Source organism: Pelophylax lessonae, assembly GCF_965119305.1.
Source record: "Pelophylax lessonae genome assembly, chromosome: 2".
Taxonomy (NCBI): domain Eukaryota; kingdom Metazoa; phylum Chordata; class Amphibia; order Anura; family Ranidae; genus Pelophylax; species Pelophylax lessonae.
In genome coordinates this window covers 375,359,544-375,382,157 of record NC_138769.1, presented here as the reverse complement: position 1 = coordinate 375,382,157, position 22,614 = coordinate 375,359,544, and the positions used below count along the sequence as shown (strand labels likewise).

At 39.8% G+C, this 22,614-nt stretch overlaps 1 protein-coding gene and 1 long non-coding RNA gene across 3 annotated transcripts in view; both read right to left on the bottom strand.

Moving 5' to 3' along the window:
- CLTC (clathrin heavy chain) overlaps window positions 1–22,614 on the bottom strand; it is a 129,654-nt gene that overhangs the window by 3,764 nt on the left and 103,276 nt on the right. Inside the window, exons 23-31 of one of the 2 annotated variants that reach the window (XM_082245754.1) lie at window positions 21,877–22,041; window positions 20,083–20,190; window positions 19,810–19,977; window positions 19,330–19,479; window positions 18,217–18,348; window positions 17,734–17,844; window positions 17,459–17,629; window positions 12,869–13,090; window positions 7,545–7,565 (exon numbers count right to left, since the gene is read on the bottom strand). In XM_082245754.1, coding sequence (XP_082101880.1) covers window positions 7,545–7,565; window positions 12,869–13,090; window positions 17,459–17,629; window positions 17,734–17,844; window positions 18,217–18,348; window positions 19,330–19,479; window positions 19,810–19,977; window positions 20,083–20,190; window positions 21,877–22,041 — 1,248 coding nt within the window. The remainder of the gene's footprint in view (window positions 1–7,544; window positions 7,566–12,868; window positions 13,091–17,458; window positions 17,630–17,733; window positions 17,845–18,216; window positions 18,349–19,329; window positions 19,480–19,809; window positions 19,978–20,082; window positions 20,191–21,876; window positions 22,042–22,614) is intronic. The other variant, XM_082245755.1, reaches the window with a different exon arrangement.
- LOC309546201 lies at window positions 137–529 on the bottom strand. The gene is made up of 2 exons (XR_014224926.1): window positions 489–529; window positions 137–430 (listed from the first exon to the last, which is right to left on the bottom strand). It is a non-coding gene; the product is annotated as an uncharacterized lncRNA (long non-coding RNA).

Sequence of the window (22,614 nt, the reverse complement as noted above, 5' to 3'; positions counted from 1 at the left end):
GAAGAATTCTGGAAGACACCACCTAAACAATTTGTGTGCGTGTTCCTACAAACCTTATGCAGGCAAAGCGTTCTATCGAACTGACAGGTTATTAAGGTTAATGATAAATCATAAGAAATGATCCTGATATTTGAAGCACAATACAGCAGCCTATACCACTTGATCCAGTGTGGACAAAAACAGCCCAGGACACAAGCACAAGATTATGCTGCAAAAGTTCATAAACATACACACGACATGCTCAAATGCATGACAAGCATATTGTCTAAAGAAAACACTATGGAACAAGGTGTTTCCATTAGTTTAAAGGGTATATAGAAAAGTCTGAAAAAAATCTTCCATGCACATAAAAGCCATGTCCTATTACAAAATTTAAAAAATCCTACATAATATTTTCTTGTCACCAATGAATGCCTCCAGCACCAGGCACCTATGTTCTGGCAATACAGAACCTGGGACCCTCCCAAACATGTGTTTGCTGTCTGCACAGTTTAAGCAAATTGCACATTATGAGGGATATTTAACATTTTACAATTTTGGAGGAGATTTTGTAAAAAAAAAACAACAAAAAGGAGTGTGTCTAGATTAAAGTGTAAGACTGCACAGATTAGAAATAAATACTATATATAAAAAAAAAAAAAAAAACCCACATGATTGTTTACAGACTAAAATCATATTCCACTCATTCATATGAGGGATATAGATACTCTTGCTAGAGCAAAAGCACCTGTGGGTTTATTTTAAATTTATATTGCAGCATCACAATCTAAACTACAGTATTTACTGTTCTGGAAGGCTTGGATGAAATTCTCTTATTAAATGCTTCCAGAGTAAACCGGTGAATACAACTGCAGCAGCAGAAACAAATACTAGTAGGCTATTGGTTTCCTTACTTTAAAGTGCTAGTATACTTTCAGCAGGTTTTCCCCAAATTTCCCAGGCAATTATTCTATGAATAGAATAGAACACAGCTCAGCAATCAGAGGGGCCTAGCCACAAAAACCCCTGGGCCCACTAATCCCCCTCCATCCTGACTTTTGCAGGATAGCCATGAAATCCAAATTGTTCACCCTCTAGTGGCTGCTCCGGGATGCTCACACTGCACAGTGCTCTCTCCTTCTCTAGAGGAGCTCAGCAAACTATTTTCCTTCTCATCCATTGAGGGCACAGAAAGTCTTTCACCTTTGGGATATCTACAAGCAGTCTAAAGAGCCTCCTGAGGCTGGCATCAGCTGAGACCTCAACGTTGACCTTGTAGAACGTAGAGAATATGTATACAGAAGACCAGGAGAAAGCCTTGCGCTTCAAAGAAACCGTTGCTTGATGTCAAAAAGAACTCACAGTGTGCCCTTTCAGGAAATGGTGGAAACGGATCTTTAAAACAAAAAGCTTGGATGAAATGGTTAACAAGAAGCTGGATTACTCTTCACAGGTCCACCTGGGGTGACAAAAAGAAAATGGGTCTTCCTGAAAGAAGCAGTAACTTGTAAGATAGACTTTCATAGCCTGAACCATAGTGCTCCATAGGAACACCAGAAGTGTTCCTTACAGGACTGGTTTCAGACAGGCCTTACAGCGATGATGGAAACATGTAATACCAGCTTGTAGGTAAGCGTAGACAGTGGGGCCAGGAGTTCAAACAGCAATTTCTGAAGTGTGGACAGAAACAGATTTAAATTCCAAATAGTTACAGGGGGAACAAACATAGAAAGCTACAAGAGACTACTTGTACTAAGGTCTTGATCAAAGAATGAGAGGACTAACTATGATCTCTGAAACAAAACGAAAAGGGCAGAAACGTAACCCTTGAGGGTACTTCCAACCGAAGCTGGTCCAGACCCAGCTGTGTGAAAGAGGAATTATCCCACAGAGAAACTCCCTGGGTGGAAATCGAGACTTGCACTTGCTAGGCTGGTGTAGCACATCTGCCGGGGCTTTTCAAGAGCAATGATAATCACCAGGATGCCCTTCATCTTGATCCCGCGAAGTTCACAAGAAAAAAAGTTTCAAGAGGAAAAAGGCAAAGCTCCAGCTGTACTGAACCTAGGGAGCCATCTCCTGCTTCTGCTAGATGATCTGTGTACCTGGAGACAAACATGTCAAGTTTGTTGTTGAATTGGAAGCAAGGTGGTCAGTATCCAATGACCCCACCTGCAACACAGGTCCTGGAATGTCTATCTGCTCATCCGTAACACAGAAAGGTTGAGAAACCAAGAAGAGGGCAGGGTACCACCTCCTGCACCCAGGTGTCTGAAATCCAAGCAGTTCAAGTGTCTGGAGAGGTTATTAAATGTTGCCTTACTCTGAAAAGTGGGGTGTACCTTCATGTCTAAGAAGGTTTGTCTGAGAATTTGCCAGACCTTTGAGCCCCAGACCTTGTGGTTGAACTAGGAGACAAGCTTGGGAGATCTGGAAATGGGGATCGGATGATTATTAGACGTGGGTTTCCTTTTAAGACACTGACCAGTTGGCCAAGGTTTTGCAAAGTTCAGTCAAAGCCAAGATGGGGTAAAAAGCAGGATCTACCAGTGAGAATACAGCTCTAGAGAGGGCTTCCAACCATTTATTGGTTAGTTGCCTAAAGACAGATGCATCCTCTCTAGTGGTAGGCTGGTCGCTTTTTAGGACACTGCCAAATCAGCAGACTTTAATGGGTACAACATTATTAAGCATTTGGGGGTAAAAACATCTTGTCAGGCTATTTCCAAACTCTGTAAAGGAACACCTGAAACAGCAGATGCATTAGGAAAGTCTGAGGTCTTAGGGGGCTTTTAAAAGGACCAAAGACTGGGAACAACAGTGGTAGGAAGCATCCAGCTGTTCCTCTAGTTTCAGAGTAGTGTGTGCTCCGCATCCATAAGAGCTGCAATGGTCTTTTTAAATTTGGGGGTAATGGCTGTTAACTGCAATTCCTTGGAGGCAGAATAGTCATGTAAAAACTAAAAGTCACTCCGAACCAAAGTCTCAGCAGATTGGGTAAATCGGATACATAATTTGCAAAGGAAAGGGAGACCGAAGGTGTGGGAGTGTGCTTATAACCTCTGAAGTGTCAGTTCGCAAATAACCAAAGATCGTTCGTTAAGCAGGAACGGGCCGAAATTCGAACCATGTACTGGGAGGCTGAACATAGATCGACAGGTTAACTTGGGTACAACCAGCCTGTCGGATTTTGAATGCGATTACTACAAGTGGCTGTTACTGAAGCAGTAGAAAACAGGATACAAGACAGTAGAAACCAACTACATCAGCAGGTGCCCTGCAATCAGCCCAAGAGCCATTAGCATGCAAGTTGGGGGCAGCCAGTACAGCATGACTTTCTTTGCTGTATCTAGATTAATACACGTTCCCACTGCATGGCGATAAGGCAACTGAAGACCCAGGGTACAAGGAAAGGTCGAGTCCTCACAAAACCCAGAGAGCTTGTAGAAGTTTAGGGTCAGATGGCCGTTAGGGGCCCAGGTTACTGTAGAAGGGCAGCAGTATCAGTTTTGAGTGGCTCTTGCAAAGCAGGCGCAGCAGTGGGGAGATGCTTCCTAAATGCTGCATGCCAGTATAGAGCATGCAAAGACACTCCACCCAGGAGATAAAAGTCAGTGATCATTGTCCACAACATTACCACCCTAAGCAGTGAAAACTGGTGGTAAATGGGGTATTTTATTTTAAAAAGACAGCTAGAGAGTTGTGTACTTGATGAGGCTGCTGGTGTTTGATCTAAAAGGCTCACAAAGTAATGGCTGGAATACACGATAAGAAAATCGGCCGTAAATTTCCGTTCAGCGAGCGATCGGCCGATATTCTACTCGTTAATGCCCAGGCATCAATGAGCGATATCGATATTGTGAACGAAAAATACCATTTGAAAAATCCGAAAAATTCTGTCATCTCGTTTGCGTATGAACGATATTCTATACGTTGGTGTTGAGGTTGTTCAGTTTAAATCTGTATAACCTCATCACACATGAGGACCGAGGAACACTGTTTCGATGGTCGGCGGGCAACGGTCGGGCGATATTCGGACAGTGTATGTTGGCAACGTTTTCGACCGACAAATACTTTTTCAAAAGTCGGTGGTTGAATGATCGGGCGATATTCGAATCGTGTATTCACACCATTAGTCTTCACAGTGCTGAGGTGATGCCAGCTGTTCTGTACCTGGAAACACCTCCACAGCCAACTATCAGAATGAAGTCTGGAAAGTTCCCTACGTGAAACCCTGGTACCTAAAAGTCACTTCAACTCTGTCGCCACAAAAAAAGCTCAACAAGGTCCAGGATGTGGCACCCCAAAGGACAGGCTAAGGATGTCTGTGCCATTGCCCTGCAATCAAAGAGCAAAGCTTTGGCAGCAGTGTAGAGAATAGTCATAATTGAAGCAAAAGATGTTAAGAAAAAAAAAAGGTGCTAGCAAATATAGCTTAACAAGAGCTATCCTGGGCTGGTTTACATATATTGTAGTTTTCCTGTGTCCAATCCACTTGAAGGCAGAAGTATAACCTGAATGCAAAAAAAGCTTCCTGTGTTCCTCAATGGACGAGATGTAATTTTAAACATTTAAATTGTTAAATAATATTTCCCCTTTCAACCTCAAAGTGTTAATGGGCCACATTTTCATCCAGTCTCACTAATGGACTATTGTGCTGGTCAAAATACTACTTTTCTGTTCACTTTTTAAATTGTCAATATAGCAAAAAAAAAAAAAGACAAATTACAACCATTGCTCTAACCACAGCAAGGAACCAACTTTCTCCTCAAATTGAAAGGGTTAGGCAGTGGCCAAGAGTGTGCTGGTCTAATATATAGAAAATACTTGGCATGTGATAGCATGGTAACAGATTATGTGGCATTAGAGGAACGAGAATACTCCTAAAGTGAAAACGTACATGTCTACTAAAATGTTATCTCCTTCCTTTCCCGAGAAACGTGGAATAATTCAGTGTTACCCATGTAAATAGATTACCAATAGGTTAGTAGGGAGACACTGTAAAAGGCTTTTCCACAGAAGCTGCAGTAAGCTGCAGAACTAAGAACACGCCTAATGAAACATGCACTTGATGCTATTTGTGTTATGTGTAAAAATGTGTACATGAGAATAAAAAGGCAACAAAACTAAAGCAAGAAGTGGATTGTATCCATGGAGTTTGCCATACATGTTTCTAATATCAAAAGCCTACAGCAATGCTTGTTCCAAGTTGCAAAAAAACATGGTGATGCATTTACAAAAGCTGTCAGACATGCTCATCAGGGCAATACAAACACAGTTTAAATTGCCTATATTGTTTCACACAAACACACCCTCATAATTTGGAGGACCAGACACAGAAGGACATTTTCCTGATGATGTCTATAACCAATTGTACTATTTTAATATTCATTCCTTTTCAGAACAGTACAAATTTGTAAGGCTGTATGTTTTTCTACTGGGAAAATTCCAGCAAACTCTGTTTTTATCACAAATAAACCAAATATAAATAAAAAGGAATAGGCTAACAGCTTGCCACATATTTGTGAGCGTATAAAAAGCAAAATTATTAAATTTCACTAAAAGTATTGGGATCTTTTGCTTGGTATCTGAGTCTTGTCAGCTGCTCACAGTTGCCGGCAGTTAGTCTAGCCAATGAATTTAAGGGTAAATGAATATTTGTAGTTTTAGGCTTTGACCTAAACCGGCATTAGTGGTATAGGTGAGTAGTATCCAAATACTGGACTCTTGTCCAAGAGAATTTGACTGGAATCTCCTTAAAGCTTACCTACAGTGAAAACACAACCACTTCTTTGAACCCGGTTAGGGCATTTGATCACATTATACCAAAATGAGCAGCCTGAGAGCAAAACCAGGCAGACATGTCCAACTGATCCTTTCCATTAGCGGAGACCTCGTGCCCAAATGCTTACCACTTGAATGGCCACCTTGTGAACCGGAAGTGGCATATTTTTATTTATTTTTTATCATTTAACATAAAAAAAGGGGAGATGGGTGTTAGAATGGGGAAAGAGTGTTGTATTTTCACAATAAGTTTGCTTTAACCTGAGACTTTAACTACTAACAGGGAACTGAATATTTTGAGCAATTTGACCCTTGACACTTGTCACTAAGAAATCATTTCTCAATAACAGCAGGAAAAAATCACTTCTGTGACTACTTTTGCCTACTGTCAGCAAAATATTAAAATCATCAGGAACTGGATCACAGTTCAATGTTAATGGCAAAATTGGCATTTCTGAAGGATGTGTGAGCTTTAATTCAATTCCAAACAAAATAATTTACAAAAAATATAGAAAATATAAGCTGTGGAATACTGAACTTATAAACACCTGGGATGTACTGTCCATAAACTTAGCCATGAGCATGCCAGGAGTAAGCAGGATCTGAACTTGTTTGCTCAATAGGTGCTCAGTAATTTTTACTCATGAATATAATTCAGAGTTCAAAAGAACACAATGGATGGAAAGAGTGGGGAGGGGGCAAGGACTGTTGAACTAGCACCTCTGCAAATCCCAAGAGTAGCATAACCCAACTGAACACAATTTTAACTCTTAACACATCCACCCAAAACCTAAATGTTAACTTTGTCTTGAATGGAAATCTTTATAACAGGGGTCTTCAAATTATGGCAATCCAGTTGTTGAGGAACTACAATTCCCATCATGCCTTGTCATGTCTGTGAATGTCAGAGTTTTACAATGCCTCATGGGACGTGTAGTTCCGCAACAGCTGGAGGGCCGTAGTTTGAGGATCCCTGCTTTATAATATCCCATCTTCTCCACTTTGGTAAAATTGCTATATGCTTTTCCCATTGTCATGATCCAACTATCATTTTCCACTGGTAGGATATTTTAATATGATATTCTTCTAAATCTTTGGAGCTTTCTGTACATCATTTCCAGAATCCCTAGAAAAGCCATTTCCTGGTCATGTCATGGGATCTATATTTTTATTTTATTACAATTCTGGGATTGATCATGTAATGTCAGGAAGCAGATCCTCACACTCAAGAAGTAGGGAGTGACTAAAGTACATGCGTTCATTTAAAAAAAAATAGCAGCAGGCAAAAATCTGCAGTACGTGGACCAACAGACCAGGAAAGGATATTTTTCTTCAACAAGTGACATTACCCCTAAAAGGCCAGCACTGGTACCTTTTTAGCTGCTGCTTTAGAAAGGAAAAAAAAAAAAAAGTACTGAAATCTTTTCTGTGCAGCCTTGACAAGTTGATAGTAACAACACAGTTAGATATTTTCTGTATTTAAAAGTCCTTCAGTTGTCTAAAATGACTGGCCAGCTTTACATTAGTAACTGTGAGCCAATGCCTTATGCCTTTCCTGAGAATAGATTAGCCAATTAGTAGTAACACACTAAGAGACCTAGTGCTAACTAATTTAGTTCATTTAGTTAAATGCCAGCAGAGGCTTTAAGTAAATGCAGGTCAGGAAAGAAGGAAAGTAGAAGCAGTAGTAACAATTAAGGAAGGGGAAATGGGAAACGCATGCAGATTCTTTAGACTTAGTCTTCCAGGTTTAAAGATGGAATACAAGAATCAACTTTCACCTTTTCCTTTATTGCATCAACCTGCAAAGGAATTCAGAGGGTGCAGCTTAGAAAATCAAATTTCACATTCAGCATACAAAAAGGAAGAATAAGCAAAGAAAACAAAATGCGGCTGTTAGAAAGAAAAATAAAAGGAAAGGGAAAAATAAACACATGACCACAAAAAAAAGGAACTGAAAGTATGCGATTGTGCCTTGGTCACCATACTGCGCATTGAGAATGACAGTGTTCCTCTTTATACTGTTAGTACAGAAAATATGAAATACACAAAAAATGTGTGATGTGTCTGAAGACACCATATGCAACTAACACAATCTGCAACTGAAATAGTCTGTAGCTTGTAAAGCAGATTACAGATCTTTATTTTTGTTTCTTACACCTTGAACATTGGCTGCCTGCAGCATGCATAATATACTAGCTTGTAGAATATACTGTGACATCTGTTAGTAGAGAAAATAATATACCATACATGAGTTACCACAAATTACCAAATATATTTTTGCATTATCTAAAGAAAACCTGTCAGGATAGAAATAAGGGAGCTGCCAAGGCTGACTTGTGTACTTCACTGCTAAAGTGAACAGCTGACCTTAGCAAGCAGGATCATATTAGATGTAACACTAATATGCACAAAGCTTCTTCCAAATGAATCATAAATTAAGCAATAATAAGGATGATAGTCCTGTAGCATATACACACACACACCCAAGTTAGCAATGCTATCTCCCATATTGAAATAACTTTATAGCTTTCTCTCCCAAATGGATATCCTGACTTTTTACGTTCACACACAGATTAGTGTATATACTACTACATTTTATATGTTATACTATGTACATCAGGCCACTGGCTCCAGAATGCCTCAAGACCTATCACTGTGCAAGTCTCCTTTCAGGCAGCTACAGACCACAAACTAAATAAATACACCATTTAATTATTTTTCTAATATTCAAAGTAAACTGCCCCATCCATCCAAGTCTCCATGCTTTATTTGCGGAGAAATCACCCCCTATTACTTCTGGCCGTGGCCATCTTGAGTGGATAGGATAATTCATGTAGCATTTACTTCCTGGAATCATCTGCCCTTATCTCAGGCATGCAGACAGAAGGATGTGATTAACTGAACCCCCCCCCCCACCACCCTTTTGAAGACATCTAGGATGTATATGACATTTGCCTAGGCTTGGAAAACATGAAAAAAAACTGAAGAAATGAAAAAACAAAAGCAAAAAAAAAAACAAGCAAATTATATACTTTATCTATTTACTAATGCTAGCAGCATAAGGTTTTAAAAAACGGTGTTAAGAGAAAAGTTCCACTTTACAGTGATTGGAAAGGGATTTTTTAAAATGAAAAACAAACATGGTATACTTACCTGCTCTATGCAATGATATTGCACAGCAGCCCTGAACCTGCTCTTCGGGGATCCCCTGCCAACTCTCCAGTCTGTTCCATTTCCAAGTGCGCCTCCAAAGCAAGCTGCTTGCTATGGTGGCTAATCTGCAGGCTCACTATAATACAAGCTTGTGTGTCCATTAACAGCAACCCAAAGCATGGCTCAGCCCTGTCTCCAATCGTATATTTGATTGGCAGCAGCAGGATCCAGTGGCAAAGGAAGAGCAACTATGCTGCAGAAAGTCACAGCACTGATCAAGCTTGGGTAGTATTTAGGGGCCGGACTGAGAAGCTGAAATGGAAAGGTTTTTTTACTTGAATGCAGAATATGCATAAAAGTAAAAGAAAAAAAAATTGCATTTACAATCACTGACTGCGATTAGGGGGGAAAAAAAAAAAAAAAACCTTAGGGCCCTTTAACACAGGTGTTCAGTCTGGATTCACCTGTCAGATGGATCCAGACTGAACCACAATGTAGGTCTATGTGCAGGCAGATGTAAACGGACGATTATCCATTAACAGCGGCCAACATTCATGTATGTTCAGGTCTGTCTTTTAGAACAGGGCTGCATTCTTTTCTGTTTAGACAGATCCAACCGGATGCCATCACTTTACATCCATTCAGTGTATGTCTGTTTTTAGCCAAGAAACATTTTTTAATTTTCGGTTAATTCTTTTGACATCTATGATGGGTTTCTGCAACAACTATATTTCTTACAAAAAATGTGACTGAACTGATGACAACCATGTAAAAAATTACCCTTATACTGCTGCTTACACTCTACTAGAAAGTAAAATGAAAGTTATTTGAAAGAAACATTGCCAAATAGTTTATATTTGGCATCATTTTACTAGTTTTATCAATCCAAAAAATACAAAAAGTAAACTTAATAAAGCAGATGTTGCCAATATCTTATATTGCAGGTTTTACCATTAAAAGTCCTTTGTTGCACATAATTGAGTTTCACCAGCAGATGGCAGTGCAGGCAAAATCATATAATTGGTTTCAATAAAACCAGGGATTTTTTTTTTTGAAGAGGAGTTCCATCTCTTTATACACAAAGCATGTAGCATGACCTTCTGCAAGTCATATAACACAAGTATAGAAAACACTTTACTATCCTATGGTACCCTCCTGCTACAACATGTAAAACATGCCTCATGGTAAGATATGGCTACCTGTCAGTGATTTTATTAGTGTTAGTTTTTTACAATCATTACATATCTTAAAATACTTTATAAATTTGCTTGACATCAGTGTTTTATGTGATCGAACAAACAGGAGATTGGTGCTATGTAGATATTTTTTTTCTAGTTTGTGTGTGTGTGTGTGCGGGGCAGCAATCTGAAATGATGGAGATTACCCGTATAGAAAGGTTTTCAATTTCGCTGAAAAACTGCACTACTTCATCCTGGAGTCATGCACAGAGTCAGTGGATTTTCTTTTTCGGACAACAATTCAGCTGAAGGAGGCATGCTTGACAGCCTAACTTGCTGGGCTTCGGTCACCTATCTCTGGGTGAAACCAACTGCAATCCCTGTACTTAACTCCAAAGAAGTAAGAGCCTGAAATTTTCTAAAAACATTAAAAGTGGAACTTTCACTAAAAAGTGAAAAAAGTTACGCTTTTCCTTCATCCCAACCCCGCCCGCAACCTCCTCAGACACGTCACAGGTTCCAGGAGGCTGCGGGCCTATTGAGAAAGCGCAGCGCTACTCACACATGCACCGCCTGAAACCGGCAATGAAGCACCAGGAAGTCACAGCTGGCTTCCCACATTCAAGATGGTGGCACAGGAGACCTAAAGACTGCTGAGGAACTGGTCCAGGTGGGAACAGCACTGGGTCCCTGGACTAGTAAGTGCATCTTTATAAAAAGCCAGCAGCTACAACAGAGTGTGAATCCTACTTTTTCTAAAAAAAAATTACCGTCCACAGCTACAGTATTTGCAAAGTTGCTCTTTAACTGACATTTGTACAATATTAAATCTCTATTCTATGATGGCAAAAAAAATAAATAATGAGATCAAGAAAAAAAATGTGGCAATACAAATACTAAAACTGTGTATACATTCCTAAACGTTTAAACAGAACTAACCACGTATAACTGATCGCTTGGTATGTTTAGCATTTTATAGCATGAGTAGTGCTTGTATTGTTCCTCAATGTCCTTGGTACTATTAGCTATTTTTAGAGAGAGTAGTCTGTATTGTCCCTTGGTGGGCTGGGTAAAAGTTGGCAGCCAATAGAAAAACACTTCATATACTGTATATTTTTGCTGATAGTGAACATGACACTTATTTCCATATCTCTAGTCTAGTCACATAGAATAAAAGTGTCATGTTCAGTATGCTGGCCCTTTAAGTATTATTAAACCCACAACAGTAAAATCAGTCTGTATATGCAGTAAAGCTTGCTTCCTATACTCCCTGTGGCACCTAAGATGTTAATACTCTGCATTGTGTTCTTGAACCTGCTTTCTCTGATCCTCCCCTCCTTCCACTGTCCCCAATCCATCTCCTGAAGACAGCCTTGGGGTCAAGCTGCACATGCTCAGTTTGGTGTGTACTGCTAGAGTTTTTTTTTTTATTTATTGGGAGGGTGTATGTGATCAGCACAGGGCCAAACAGCACTGTCCAGGCAGAGGGCCAGGGGTCATGCAGCCTTCTAAGACAATCAGGGAAGAATGAAAACCCCTCCTACAAGCTTTAACCAGACACTGATAGAAGTCACAAGACTGCTAATATACTGCTGAGAAAAGGTATTTAGCAGTTTATATTTATTAAAACTATTGCATTTCCATGTCTTGTGTACTGTGGGAAACCAGATCTAGTGAATGCAGGGTCTTGGGTTTAGTAACACTTTAACATTACATCCAAGGTACACTTGGTACACACCAAATCAGCCAGCAATTCCATTAATGACAATCCAAAGTGCTTACTTTCTTGTATTTATAAGAAGCTGCTTACGGCGCTTTCATACGGATGCAGTTTTCCAGCACCACAGTGTATCTGCAGGTTACCTGCTTTTTGTCATCGGCTTATATTGCATCTAGTAGATTTGGTGCATTTTCTAAAAGTGCACCAAAAGTCATGCAGGCAGCATTTTGGTGTGCTTTCAGAAAACACACCAAAACCGCCTGAAGCAATAGAATTCGACAACACCACACAGGTACACTGCACCCACCCACACCACAAGTGTGAAAGCTACCTAAATGGGGAAGATATGATACTTTTTAAAAATATGCCCAAGAATACCTGAAGTCATTTAATAGCAGGTATGAGGTTGATATGAGGTTGAGTTAAATGTAAAGTGCACGTCAACACAATATAATTTAGGTGTGAACACAACCAATTTACTAATATAAATAAATCTAAACACGTGGTAGCTTGGAGGTGCCTCAATGCAGAGCTTTGTTATATTTACTAGTGCACAACCCAATGCTTATTTGAAGAGAGAAAAGCATGGGAATAAATGTGCATGTTGCCCAGAGTTCCCAATCAGATTGCAAAGTTAACCTCCTCCAGTTTTTTCCCCATATACAAACAACCTACCATGGGCCTTTCTTCAACCGTTTTCACATTCATTTAAACCTATTCACATCCTTTGTCTACATCGTTCAAATTTGATAGTTATCAGATCCATAACAAAATGAAAAAAAAATTGTATTTAAATTTTCTAATTTAGATGCTCACGAACATGTTTCTGGTGTCCTATAACTGCCAATATAATGACATAGACTTGAAAAGTTGCCTGTTTACTTTTATTGCTACCAAGCCCATTGAAAATGAATTTTATGCTATCCACTAAATTGAAATGTTTTACATTTGGAAACATTTCTCTGATGGCAAAAAAGTATTGACAGTATTTGAAGAATATGTCCTCAATCCTATAATTCAGCAGCTCTTACTGGGTAGCTTTAGTACATACCTTGGATAAGTACTCCCTCATGACTTGAATGAAGTAGGGCATGGCAAAGTCCATAATGTTGTGCCTCCATGCTGTTTCCAGGACAACATCTGGTCGCAGCAGGTCATAACAGGTAAAAAGACAAGCGCCAAAGCACTCTTTCTTTCCTTCAACCAAAAACCACTGCAGGAGCTCCTCTGCCAGTTCTGTGTCTTTGGATTCAGAGGCATACTGCATAGCATCCTAGAAGAAAAAAAAAATGGAGTCAAAATTTAGCACTGTTGCCAGTCTTTACTCAAGCTACACTTTCATTGCCATCCATCACAGTTTGTTATATAAATAAATAAAAATAGATATTTATTACGCAGTTTCCCCGTTACTTCAACTGTTACAAAGAATTGGTCTTCAACAATGGACAACTATGATCCAAATGGATTCAAGTAAGAGTCCTTTCACTTTACCAAGAGATAGTAGAACAACTTCATTGAAAAGTCCCTATCAGATTTCACTGTCCTAAACAGATTTGGGGGAAAAAAAAAATCCCCTTAAATATAAACAGTTAGTCATTTTAAACTTCTAACATTAATGCTAGTTTAAGCCAGGCACACACATAATTATGCAATCTGCAGATCTAATATTTAATACAAAAACACAATCTGTCGATCAAACAAAAAAATTAAAGAAGGGAAATACTGTATTAGTAACTTTATAAGCTTTCTAGAACAAAGAATATTCCCAAGCTTGTCTGATCTTTGTTTAAAAAAAATTCATACAAATTATAGGTTTGTATTTGACTTTATGTAAGAAAACACATGCTTACACTGCGGTTCAATTATTTCAATGCCGCAACGTGTAAAATCAGATTTTAGCCTGTGTTACAAAAATGTTTGTCATTACTTTGTTAGGCAGTAAAGCCCCTTCAATGCATTTCTCCCACCTTTAAGTCCCACCATTTCCCCATTTCATTTAATTTTTAAAATTTTGAGTATATCCTATATAAAAAGGAATGAAGCCTTGAAATGAGCACACATGGTGCAGTCTGCCTACAGAGTAGTTCAGCATTTCATCCAGACATTTACTGAAGCAGTCCACCCCACACCCTTTGTCTGCAACCTCGTAATGCTGGAATGTGTCTGGATAGATTCTGGAGCACCGAATAAAACAGAGTATGAAAGAAACACATTTTCTTCACATTTATTGTTGTAAATGGGAAAATATGTGCTAGCAAGATTGAAGGTTTTGTGCAGTGCACAGTGTGCCGCATGTATACAATAACAGAGCAACCGCTCCAGGATGGATACCGCTGCGACAGAAGTGAGCAGGTTGTCCTTCTGGAAGCTCGCATTAGAGATCTGGAGGAGCAAATTGCAACACTGGGCAGAACTGACAACCTTGAAGGGGGTCCTAGTGGGGTTAATGGGGAGGGTGGAGGGGTAAGTCAGGTTTATCAGGTAGGAAGATCGGTTAATACAGTCAGAGGGGGTGGTAGGGGCTCACCGAAAAGGAAGGCCAGACCTGGGTTTGAGCACCTTAACAGATTTGCCATGTTGGGTGAAGATGTGGGGGTGGCAAACTCAGAGGTGGCAGCCCTAGATGTCACTGCTATCCCTAACAGCCGGGAGAGGAGTCTGTCTAGTAGAGGTGGTGGGGGACTGTAAGTAGGCCTAGACAGTTGGTGGTAATTGGGGATTCTATAAATCAGAAGGACTGATAGAATAATTTGTCGACAGGATCACCTCAACCGAATGGCTTGCTGTCTCCCTGGTGCCAGGGTTCGGCATGTGGTGGACCGGGTTGATAAATTACTGGGAGGGGCTGGGCATGACACAGCTGTCTTGGTCCACATCGGAACCAATGACAGAATATATGGAAGGTGGAGGCTCCTTAAGAACCAATTTAATGAACTAGGCTGCAAGTTGAAGAGAAGGTCCTCCAAGGTGATATTCTCTGAAATATTGCCTGTGCCATGCACAACACAGGAATGGCAGGGGGAGATTAGAGAGCTGAATGCATGGCTAAAGACCTGGTGTAAGAAGGAGGGATTTGGGTTTTTAGAGCACTGGGCTCACTTTTCATTGGGGTGCAATCTATATGCTAAAGATGGTTTGCATCTAAATGGAAGGGGGTCTGTTGTGCTGATGGAGAGGTTTATGGGAAGGCTGGAGGAGTTTTTAAACTAGAATTGAGGGGGGAGGGTGAATTAGATTATAATGGGGCAGACAGGTCAGCCCCTATTGGTGGGTGAAATGGGGAAAGATGGGGGGAGAGATATGGCAGAGAATAAGAAGGTTCCCATGTTACAAACAACCATTGGAAATGGTACTATTTGTACCAAAATTAAAAACATGCAAAATAAGTGTGCAAAATGGGACAATGATTTAAAGTGTTTGTTCACCAATGCCAGAAGTCTGCCAAGCAAAATCGGTGAGTTGGAAGCTCTGGTGCACGAGGAGAACGATGATTTAATTGGTATTGCTGAATCTTGGCTTCATTCTTCACATGACTGGGCTATTAATATTCCTGGCTATGCTCTCTTTCGGAAAGACAGGGTAAAACGGAGGGGTGGTGGTGTTTGTCTCTATGTGAGAAGTGATCTCAAAGTGAGTGCGAAAGATGACCTAGTTGGAGTGTGCGCTGAATCTGAAGCAGTATGGGTTGAAATGTACATGGGTGTGTGTAAAACAAAGATTATCATTGGAGTTTGTTATAGACCTCCCAGTATCATTGTTTAATTGTTACAAAGAATATAACAGAATATGTAAAAAGGAAATCAGGGACGCAAAATTCAAAATGGACAGATTGCAAAGGATAGTAGGACAAACCCCAAAAAATTCTTCAAATATATTAACAGTATAAAGATTAGGTCTAAGCATGTAGAGGCCCTTTACAAAATAACCAGGAGTGGGTGACTGGGGACAAAGAGAAGGCACATTTAAATACTATCTTCAGCTCTTAAGGACTGGAATAGTACCACTGGATTGGCGTAAGGCCAATGTGGTGCCTATATTTACAAAGGGATCAAAGTCTTTGCCAAGTAACCATAGACCTGTTAGTTTAACTTCTATAGTCGGGAAGATATTGGAGAGTTTAATAAAAGACCACATAGATGAGTTCTTGCTGGAAAAAATATATTTTAAGCAACAGACAGCATGGATTCATGAGAGACAGAAGTTGTCAAACAAACCCGATTTATTTTTATGAGGAGGCAAGTAAAAACCTTGGACAGAGGGGTGGCTGTGGATGTAGTATACTTGGATTTTGCAAAAGCGTTTGACACAGTTCCCCACACACGGCTAATGTGTAAGGTAAAGTCTACAGGCTTGGAAAGATTGGTTTGTAATTGGATAGAAAATTGGCTAAAAGATAGAATTCAGAGAGTAGTGGTTAATGATTCTTACTCTGAATGGTCTAAAGTTATCAGTGGTGTACCCCAAGGTTCAGTGTTGGGACCCTTACTTTTTAATATCTTTATAAATGATATAGGGTTTGGGATTAAAAGTAGCATTTCAGTCTTTGCAGATAACACCAAGCTTTGCAGTGGAATAACTTCTTTACAGAATGTCTCCAACTTACAATCTGACCTCAATGCACTGTTTCATTGGGCAACTATGTGGCAAATGAGGTTTAATGTTGATAAATGTAAAGTTATGCACTTGGGGGCTAAGAATATGCATGCAGCATACATATTAGGTGGAGTAGAACTGGGGGAATCCATAGCGGAGAAGGATCTGGGTGTTCTGGTAGATCATAAGCTTAATAATATAGCATGCGATGCCAAGCTGCTGTTTCCAAAGCAAGCAAAGTCCTTTCTTGTATTAACAGAGGCATGGACTCCAGAGAGAGAGAGAGAGCTATCATTTATACTTTAGACTTCATCTGGAATATGCAGTTCAGTTTTGTGCACCAGTTCTTAAAAAGGATATCGGGGAACTGGAGAAAGTGCAGAGAAAGGCAACCAAACTGATAAGAGGCATGGAGGACCTCACTGTGAGAAAAGATTAGAGGAACTGAATTTATTTTCTCTTGAGAAGAGGAGATTAAGGGGGGATATGATCAACATGTATGAATACATAAGGGGTCCATATAGTGAACTTGGGTTTGAGTTATTGAATTTAAGGTCAACACAGAGGACAAGGGGGCACTCTTTACGTCTAGAGGAAAACAGATTTCGTCTCCAAATACGGAAAGGTTTCTTCACCAAAAGAGCTGTGAACATGTGGAATAGACTCCCTCCAGAGGTGGTTCTGGCTAGCTCACTAGATTGCTTTAAAAATGGCCTGGATTCTTTCCTAGGTGTACATAATATAAATGGGTACTAAATTTTTTTTTTTTAGGTAAAGTTTATCCAGGGAATATCCGAGTGCCTCTTAGGGGATCAGGAAGGAATTTTTTCCCCTGCTGTAGCAAATTGGATCATGCTTTGCTGGGGTTTATTTTCGCCTTCCTCTGGATCAACAGCGGGTATAGGATTGTGTATATGGGATTGTATGGTAGGGTTTTCAATAGTTTTTTTTTTTTTTTTTTTAATGGTTGAACCGGATGGACTGGTGTCTTTTTTCAACCTGACTAACTATAACATGGCTGATCATGACTTTGTGTTTGTGAACACACCTTATACAGTCTGTCTTTTTTGCACAGCTCCACACTCTGTTTCCAGCGATTGTTGCCCTTAAAGAGGTATGCTGCAATCCTTCTGAATTCAATCAGTTCATGTTTTTCCAAGCGTTGAGCGAGAGAAATATTGTCAAAGTTGTCATATGCATCTATAGATGTACGGAGTGCCTTAAAAAGAAAACAGATTACTTAAAATCATATAGAAAAGCACAGATTTCCTGCTCTATAAACTTTTCCAAAGACTAATAGTTGGGGAAAAAAGGATTTGTTACCTGGTAGTCCTCTTCTGTAATGAAAAGGTTGTTCAGAGACTCGTTCACGGATTTGTTGTTATGGTTCTGCACTGAACGGAGATATGGTTTCACTAGAGGGAGCTGTTTTACCTTTAAAAAGAAAACATTTTTTAATCGTTATATACATAAAAAGCCCCTAAATGTATTGCATACCAGGGCAGATACTAATACTCTAAACCTCTCGTAATGTGTTTGTTTTTGAATCTGAGAATTTTAGTGCCTGAAACTTAGGCAACGTTCTAGCAGTGGCCATTACCCGCTTATCATAAACCTAATTTTCAGGTGTGGTGTAAACTAATAAACCAATACATATAGCTGCAGTGCTATAAAGCATATGGTTTAGTGTTGCACTCAAAGCACGCTCTGAATTTGTTTATCAAAATTATCATTCCAATATAGTCTGAGCCTGCCTTATTGCAACTATGTGGCTTCCCAACCAACAAGGAGTCCAGCGCGATTTACCTTAGAGAAGTAGTTGACTGCACGGGTGTGGTCCAGTCTGGGGGACAGCACCATCAAGAGGTCATTGAGAAGCAATGGTTTGAATTCTAAATAGAACTGTATCGCTCTGTAATACAGCTCCACATTGGCCACCTACAAAGAAAAACAGGTACACGTTTAAAGCCAAGAACAGAACAGAAATTTTATTTGCAATATTCAGGCCAAACATTTGTAAAGCTTACATTTTCAGTTAATTTCTGAGCCAGTAGATGAAGTGTTAGATGCCTTTTCTCCTATATATCAGGCTAATCTAAAAGTGACACTAACAATGTCTTTATTCTCCCCCAAAAAAAAACTATTTTTCATTAAATCATTTCCTACTACATTTTTCGCCTCTTTGTAATGTCCTCCATGAACTCCCCTCCTTGTTTTCTCCCCTCACTTCTATTTGGAAGGAGCAATACATTTTAGTTGCAGACAGCTTTTTCGAACACATACTTGATTTTTTTTTTTGTAAACAGTTGTGCCATTTTAACCAAGATTAAAAAGGAAAGTTTAGTTAATGTTACTGTAGGAGAACTGAGTCATGCCTATTCGCTCCAAACTCTCAATAATCTAAAAGGGCCCTGAACAAACTTTTAGAGACAAACAGCAAAAACTGCCATTGCTGTACTTTTAAAATGTTAACAGAAGAGAACATGATTAGGATTTTTTCTGAAGTGTTGCTATAATATTATACCAGAAAACAAATTAAGTTGTGTCAAATATGACAGTCAGCTGAAATAGGTCTAATCATACAGTGGCTTAGTTAGAAATGTCCTTCTGCCTTGCAGTACTAGGGTCTGATTCAAATCCCAACCAGAACACGACCTGTTTGGAGTTCCTATATTCCGTCTGTGCTTAAGTGGGTTTCCTTTGGGTATTTCAGCTTCCTCTCACTTTCTAAGACTTGCTGATAAGTTAATTGGCTCAAACAAGTGTGCCCAACATGGCTGCCTCACTTCCTAAACGCTATGAGATGCAAGAGGTAAAAGCAATATAAAAAAAAAAAAAAAAAAAAGGAGAAAGGACAGGATGTTCTGCTTTACGTAGAGGCACAATAGAAAACATGCACATAAAACAGAGAAATATTACCTTTGTTATGATATCTTTAAACTGCCCTTCTTTCCATGCATCTGTAGGATGGCTCATCATTGTAATAATTGCATTATCATACTCTTCATACTTATCATATAAAAATACCAATTCAGACCACAAGTGAGCTTGTTCTGCTGCCCTCAGCACCTGTAAAAAGAGTGAATGCATGGTTTACAAACATCTTCTACAGACCAGATGCCATTGCCTGCAAAATGTTACACCATTGTGCCCTGATTCACACCGATGCGGCTTTGAAATCACTCTACTTCAGTGTGATTTCATATCTGCTCATCAGTGCCATTTTGATGTGCGATTTCATTGCAGCTTGAGATTTCATTTAACAGAAGTCAATGCAAGTTGCAATAAAATCGCAGAAAAGCAGAGCAGGAACCTTTTTCAAAGTCGCTGCAACTTGAGTGACAACGATTAGAAAGGTTCTATTGCCGAAAAAGGTGTAAACAAGGAGATTTGCATTACCTTGGGAATGTTAACCCTGGACCAGAAGAGCTCCAAGTGCTCCCTCATTTTCTGTGGTTTGAACTTTGAATACAAAATGGCAAGCTCTGTAAACATTCCCATGTGTGCTCGTTCCAGACCTAGGGCTGCTTCAAGCATGGTGATCAGCTCTTCAAAATAGCCACGGTCCTGTAAAAGAAAAAAAGAAACCAGTTAATAGGTCAACTAACGACCTGACCCTTATATAGAAACCATAAGTTTGCTGCAGGTTTGTAAAAATACCCGTCTGCTTACCTGATAGTAATTTATTAACTCCTCCAGTTCATCAGCATGTACCACAATGTGGAGACCACACATCTGGGCAAGACGGAACTCTTTACCATCCACACAAGCAAAACAAACCTGAAAAAATAAATAAATGGTTAGGAATTCTGCATTTCGTATAAAGTTCCCCAAAAAATTAAGGGTGGACAAAAGATATTTAATTTGGGAGCCATTCAGCCAGTTTGTATTTTTTAGGACACATTAGCTATGCAGGGGTGTTCTAAAGTACAGAGATGCCAATTTAAAGGAGACATTCACCTTTCGGAACATGTTATATGTTCCACCAGTATTTAGGGTGGAACATGTAACATGTTCCAGCTCCTGCAGCCTCTCCCCCCTATCCCCGCCTCAATGTGACAGTGGGTGGGGGATCCTCTCTCTCTGCCCACACGGCTGTATCATTCATGCTTAGTTTCTGGTGAATGTACAGACTACAACTACCATCAGGCACCACGGCTTCCAGCTTGGTGCTCTAAATGGACTGCCAGGGTGCTAAGGAGCGCTCATTCACAAGTCCTGCAGCTTGTAAACAGTCAACCCATATGGAGGTATAGGCGGAAAGCTGCAGGGCTTGCCTGCAGAAGCCTGCCACTGAACCCCTAATACACTGATTGCGGGTGCAATCCTTTCCAGGCTCCTGCATAAAAAAAAAATAAATACACATTTTTTTTCCAGCAAAAATATAAGCATTTATTTCTTCTTAAAAGGTGATCTGATACTTAAAAAAAAAAAAAAAAAAGAAGGGGGGGGGGGCGATTTAACATTTCTCAACAAAAATCATCAAAGGTCTTTCGCGGTCTTAGGAAAATCCCCTTAGACCTGCTGACTAGTATTTAATGAAAATTTTGAGATGTGAGTATACAAGAGGGCTACATTTTGATAAAAAACAAAAAAGTCAACTGTCAACTGTCAAAGTCAACTGTCGACCATTGGCCGCTACTGTATAAAACTGGATGGACTAAACCAGGGGTCCTCAAGCTTTTTTAAATAGGGGGCCAGTTCACGGTCCCTCAGACACTGTTGGGGGCCGGACTATAGTTTAAAAAAAAAATATGAACAAATTCCAATGCGCATATTTTATTTGTAGTGCACAAAAAAACAATACAATATTTATTGTATATATATATATATATATATATATATATATATATATATATATATATATCCCCATCTCCACAGCGTGCCCCCTTTCAATGCCAGAGTGACCACAGCGTGCCCCCTTTCAATGCCAGAGTGACCACAGCGTGCCCCCTTTCAATGCCAGAGTGACCACAGCGTGCCCCCTTTCAATGCCAGTGACCACAGCGTGCCCTTTCAATGCCAGAGTGACCACAGCGTTCCCCCTTTTCATTCTCTATTGTCACACAAATGGGTGGGGTAGGGCGCAGTGCTCTGCGCCCCGGGTCCACCCTTTTCTGAAGCATATTACAGCTTCAGTGAGTGACCGACAGTCAGCCCTATGCCGATCCTGGCTGGTGGGCCGGGTTCAGAACCCTGGGGGGGCCGCATGCGGCCCACGGGCCGTAGTTTGAGGGCCCCTGGACTAAACAATGGAGCGTGTGACACTAACATTAACAGGTTTAACTTTTGTTGCATAACTATACAGTGAAAGCTGTATTTTGTATTAAACTGTGATATACCTCAGCATGTGCACTCTTAATTATTATTCAGTGTAGAATTATCTCATCAGTAGCCAAAAAATGTTTGTATTCTTAATGGCTGAGAAACTACAGGAATATTGACAGACAAATTTTCTATAATCACCTCTTTCCAAGTGCGTGTACTGTTTGCCTTTCTAGCACCATCCACAGCAGCCTGATACTCTCCTAGGTGAACAAGGGTGGACGCTAAACGGCCAAAATTCGAAACATTGTTGTAGAGCAGTTTAGCAGCATCGTACATTTTTTCATCATAGCAGCGGTCACCAACCTAATTAAAAAAATAATATCAATGTTGAAATTAAAATAGTGAATTATTTAAATGACAAATATTGTAAACAGTAAAACATTGTAAATATGCAAAATGAAGACCAGTGCATTATACACAAGGAGGAATGACACCTCATCAAGCACTACATCTATAATAATTTCAGAATGTTTTTTATAAATTTAAAACTGATAAAAATCACAACATAGCTTTCTAACCTAGATGAGAAAAGACCACGTAAGTAGACAAAGTTGACAGATGACAGACATACTGTATATTAGGCAATACATTTCCAGACCGCCACTGTCATCCAAACCAAATTAGGTGAAGCATACTAAACCCATCGATTTAGGGTCTCATGCACACAGGAAGTTTTGCAAACCCTCCTAGAAGCCTTTTCCCCTAGGAAGCAACTTTTTGGCAAAACAAAGCCTGACGTTAGTAAAAGTGTCTAAAGCTTTTACAGGCATCAAGCTCTTGGGCATTAATTCATTTAGTTGGCCAAAATAATTTATCCTGGCAATGGAAAGGAATTAATGCTCAAGCACTAGCTTTTAGTAGTGTCAAGCGTTTTTT